Source organism: Anopheles aquasalis, chromosome 3, assembly GCF_943734665.1.
Source record: "Anopheles aquasalis chromosome 3, idAnoAquaMG_Q_19, whole genome shotgun sequence".
Classification (NCBI taxonomy): domain Eukaryota; kingdom Metazoa; phylum Arthropoda; class Insecta; order Diptera; family Culicidae; genus Anopheles; species Anopheles aquasalis.
In genome coordinates this window covers 52,541,049-52,546,048 of record NC_064878.1, presented here as the reverse complement: position 1 = coordinate 52,546,048, position 5,000 = coordinate 52,541,049, and the positions used below count along the sequence as shown (strand labels likewise).

At 51.2% G+C, this 5,000-nt stretch overlaps 1 protein-coding gene across 3 annotated transcripts in view; it reads right to left on the bottom strand.

The window, feature by feature from the left end:
- LOC126576046 (uncharacterized) overlaps positions 1-5,000 on the bottom strand; it is a 13,396-nt gene that overhangs the window by 5,443 nt on the left and 2,953 nt on the right. Inside the window, exons 2-3 of one of the 3 annotated variants that reach the window (XM_050237127.1) lie at positions 473-1,358; positions 191-362 (exon numbers count right to left, since the gene is read on the bottom strand). The exons of 1 other annotated variant lie outside the window; for it this stretch is intronic. In XM_050237127.1, the coding sequence (XP_050093084.1) occupies positions 191-362; positions 473-676 (376 nt within the window). In that variant the 5' untranslated portion in view covers positions 677-1,358. Of the gene's footprint in view, positions 1-190; positions 363-472; positions 1,359-5,000 lie in introns of those variants that run through there. One more of the 3 variants, XM_050237128.1, reaches the window with a different exon arrangement.

The following is a 5,000-nucleotide window of genomic DNA, read 5'->3' as shown; positions in this document are numbered from 1 at the left end:
GGCGGTCCCCTTATCTGGGAGTCGTCAAACATTGCTTTTCATTTAAGACACATTAGCTATTGCGACTATTGATCGATCAGTTCCGGGCAGCACTGCAGCAGTTGACGCTAGGGGACAAACAGTCTGGAGAGTCGGAGTGCAAAGTATTGATTGATTAGCCAAACGGATCAGCCCACTCTCAGGAACACACCTTGCTCGATGCGGATACGATACTGGGATATCTGCTGCCGGATATCGAAGTACAGCCAGTACATGAAGCCCAGCGAGATGAAGATGCAGGACACGAACAGGAGCGGACCGCACGTACGCAGACAGGAGAATCGTTTCGATCGGCACCGTGACTGTGTGCGTACTTTTGGCTGCTGTACACCGCGTGGCCAGTAGCAGAAGGGAAGGGAAGAAGAAAATAGGATACATTGATACAGGCTGCCGAAGATGGACCAGTGGCCGGTCGCCGGGCGGCACTACAGACCCATGAGTAGTCTTCCTGCTCGTCGGTCGAATTCGATAGCAGCTGATCGTGCGAAGCGACCCCATTGCTGGCGATGTGCCGACCGCTGCTCTTCGATCCTTTCGCTAACGAGTGGGCAACGAGGGCGTCCAGTTCACGCCGTTTACGCATCTTCTTCCCACCGACCCGCATCGGTACGGCCACATGGTGCCCCACCGATTCCATCTCAAGCTGTGGCGGTTCGTCGAACGTCACTCGATAGTGCACCGGCGACGGTTGGTGGTGGTGGTGGTGATGCTGGTTGTACGCGGGCGGATCGTCGTAGTGCGGCAGAAGGTGCTGGTGGTGAGGCTGATGATGATGATGATGATGATGGTAGGTGGCCACCGATCGATGGGACGTCCGTGCACTCCGAATGATGCCGGTTGGCCGAAGTTCCGAGAGCTCACCGTAGTTCTCGGCGTAATCGTCCTCTTCGTCACCGTCGTCCTCGCCCGCTTCTTCCTCTTCCTCCTCCGCCTTCGCGTGATCGTCTTCGCTGAGCGCGATCTCTTCCGCTTCCGCTTGCTCCGCGTTCTCGTCACCGTTGACGCGTCGGTGCTTGCCGTGGCGACCGATGGCGACTGCCCGCGTTGGCCAACCGGCGTGCACCCGTAGATCCGTGGCTTCCGTGTGCACCACTACCGGCACGGGACAGAAGCGCTCGTACAGCCAACCGGTACTACGGACGTGAGCCAACCGCTTCGGGGGCGCTATCGTCCCAGCTCGTATCGCATTACCTTTCGCTAAAACCCTCCTACCAACAACTGCACACTTTGCACGCGGGCCACTTGGATCTTAGTACACTCGATTTTAGTAACACTAGCTGACACAACGACGACGGACACACTGAGATGCTTGCTGGTAACTAAGATTGGATTTACGATGAAAACAAAAAAAAAAACAATCCAAAATGACGACCGCAGGAAGGCAATTATGAAGGGATTGAACAGCAAAACCACCTGAACAATATCAGAGCGCTTTAAATTATTTCTGATTTCTTTTCGATTCAATTATTTCAAAAGCGACACCCAAACACAGCCAATGGAACACCGCTCGACGTGTAACAAATTTGCATTCGTGATATGTAAATCCCCATTCTGGTCGCTCCCAGCACGCAATGGCAAACACAGTATCCCAGGAGACGCAAATCCTCAATCGCGCGCAAATTGGATTTATCATTCAAGACAAACACGCTCCTCCTCCGTGGGACGCTTTCTGCTGTGCTCGTAGTTTCGTTTGTTTTTGGGAAGATTTTCACACTGTTCGCGCACTGCTGGGCAAAAATGTCAAAGAGAGAGTAGATAATACGAAGAGACAAGTGAGAGGGGGGAGACAAATCCCAACTGCATTCAAGTGAGTTTTCCCTCGAACGGGATGGAAAAGTTTTGCATTCTTCTTGTACTCGCCGTAGCTTAGCACGCGGAGGAAATCAATAAAGCTCTTCTCTTTTTCCAGCAACCATTCTTCATCGTTTGTAGATCCCGGAAAAGCAGGCCATGGAAGGGAAAGTGCGCATTCTTTGACCAAGGACCACCACCAGGGGGGATTTCAAAATTCGTATAAGTTACGATGCCGGATAGCGCGCAAAAGGCCACAGAGTCCAGAGAGTCCTTCCGGGACGGTACCGTGCCCTAATACAATTTATCCTTCATCCTCCGGTATGCTAATGTGTGTTGCTTTATCGAATAAAACAGGTAACAGCTTTTCCCATTTCCGCAGATCCCATCACGCACCCTGGGGAATGGCATTCTCGAGCGCTAGTAGCAGCGTTGCCTTCTGCAACTAATGGATCACCATGCCAAGGTCACGTTTATTCGGTCAATGAAGGGGAGGGCAAGGGGTTTTATAGTTTCCAACAAACATCCCCTCCAAAAAGATCCAGAGAAAGTACTAATGCCGCTCCGGAAACACTAGCTGCGGATCGGAAGTGAGCGATTAACGAGTTGCGCGCTGCACCCGACGTGTACTAATCGGTCTAATCTCCTCGCGGTTGGTGGTTTGGTTGGGGATGGTGGTAGGGGCATAGGGTTTCCGGGAAGTCCCGGAAAACCCGGAAGCAACATTCACTCGCACTCGCACACAGACGTGTTACTCGTTGCGGATAAAACAACAAATACCGATGGTCCCGGGGCCGGGACTCAGTTTCGGTTTCTGTTTTCCCTTTTTGGCAACCTTTCCCAAAAAGCGGTTACCCAGTTTTGCGCACGCCAGGGCCAGGGCTTTTGTACGGGATGGTCTCGTAAATAAATTGCTATTTCCCTTGCCGCAGGAGGGAAAAGGCATTGCTGGCGTCAGCAGCAGTGTATCGCGGAGCGTGTTAAAGGATATCACGCGTCACCGTCCGTGGCAGCACCGTGGGTCCCTCATTCTTCCTCCCTCTTTGTAGCGCGAGTGGTATGAATGTCCATCGCCGAAGGAAATGAAATTAGAATTATGCAAATGGAAGAGGAGAAGGAGAAGGTAAGCAACACTATCGCCTAGCCCGCGTGGTGTCCTCGTGGCACACAGAGCACGGTGAAAGCATGAAACCACTCGAAAAACCACATCTAAATTCAAATGTCAACCCCAGCGAACGGTGCCCGATTAGTGTAGCCCGAGCGTGTGGCATGACCACTTTGACAAGGTGTCTCTCCTGTCTCCTTTCGTTCCCCAGTGGTCCTCCATCCTGACTGCCATTTATTCGTGAGCCGGAATCATAGCAAAGGATTTATGGCCGTGAGTGGGCGAGCGGGCGGGCGGGCGCGCGCGCGCGCGCCAAATGCTACATTTGCCACCAGCATGAAGCTTCGTTTCGATTGATGTCCTGCCGCCCCAAAATACCGGGGGCCACGTGCTGCCGTGCTAGCTAGCTGGCTTGATTTGAAGATGGATGTGCTTCGATTTAGTGCTCCTGATATCCACGAAGCATAGCTATTGCGTTTAAGTAGTTGAGCGTTTCTTGCGGGGGCCACCTGATCATCGCTCGGTAGGTTCAGGGTGCCGGAAGTGAAATAAAGTTCAAGGGTGAAGGTTGCCCCGCGCAGTGTAGTCCAAAGCAAAGTGAGTTTCGAGTCTGAATGGAAATTCTTTATGGAACCGGGGGGCAAGCACTGACCACATAATCCTCTAAAAGAGACTTGGTTGAAAGCGTCCACTAACAAGGAGGCTTAAAAGAGGAGGAGATTACTCAAGCTCACCTGCTTGCTATTTTGGATTTGAATGGTTTTTACTTCTTTAGTTGCGGCATTCAAATGGAAAAGCCTACTAGAAGATCCTTTCCTAATCGGAAACTGATTCATGGTGCATCATTGCCCCTATTTGAGCGATAGACATCACTCAAAACGTTTGATAAAGCTCAATAGATGTATCTTTTACTCAGTAAATATTGTTGCAAACATGTATAAAAGACAAAAGTGTACAAGATGCTTAATAACATAAAAACACTGAACGAAACATAATTGCTGATCCGTAGCAAAAAGCGACAGCAGTAAAAAGGTACACAACAATTATTCATTCTTATGGACCATAAGAAAACGCTGCTACTGTTGCTGTTGCGCTTCATCAGCAAATCATCAACCCGTGTATCAACCGGACCTCGACCGCAAAAAAGCCAGTGACACACCAGCACCCGGAAACATACGGGTCGTGTACGGCACCGTCCAACGTTCAACGTTCGCCGGTACGTATCGAGGAAGATCGAGAACGGTGGTTTCGGTTCATGTACGGTCCCACTCATCCCACCCCTATCGCCGTCATCACCTCCGGAAGGGGCTGCATAATTCAGAATAATCTCCAAATCAATTTGCAAACAATATTTGCTTCCGTCTGGCAGACGGCCATCACATCGAGCGGCGGGGAGGTGGATTCGGTTCTCACTTGCCCCCGAGACAGTTTGCTTTCCTCCCGTAACCAGGCGCGTTTCAAGGCCTTCTTCTCCGATCCGAAGCATCACTTCCGCCGTTCTCCCCCCTTTCTCTCGGTTACATATATGCTGTACTGTGCTCGGGGGCGCACCTGATACTATCGTCTGGAATGGAATGGAATGGAATGCGAATGGAATAGAGAGGACGCATACCGCCGCCACCGCCGGAACCATTTGGTATGCTGTCATTCAAAGGAATGCCCCGATGTCCTGACATACATCGTTTGTGTCGTAGCAAGCGTGTCCTTCGAGCGCACTGGGTTTGAGGATTTTCTTTTCCATTTTACTACCCGCTCGCTTGCTATGGTCTCTCGTGCGGTGTACTGTCATAAGAAGGAACCGCACCGCATGTTACAGCAGAAGGCCTCCCTCAATGGGGCCCCGGTGGGAGTGCATTAGGGACGCACTGAACGGTGATAAGGTGGAGGTCATACACACCCACACACACGCGTACCAGGACGCAAAAGACCACAATCTTAGATGCTGCAGAGACACAATAGAATACACAGATTAATACCAGTAATGGTAAGTTGGCAGGATGCTGGCAGGATGATCCGCTTCTCAGCCTCTCTGCTTTTATCCTTCTGCAACTGACACTGATAATTA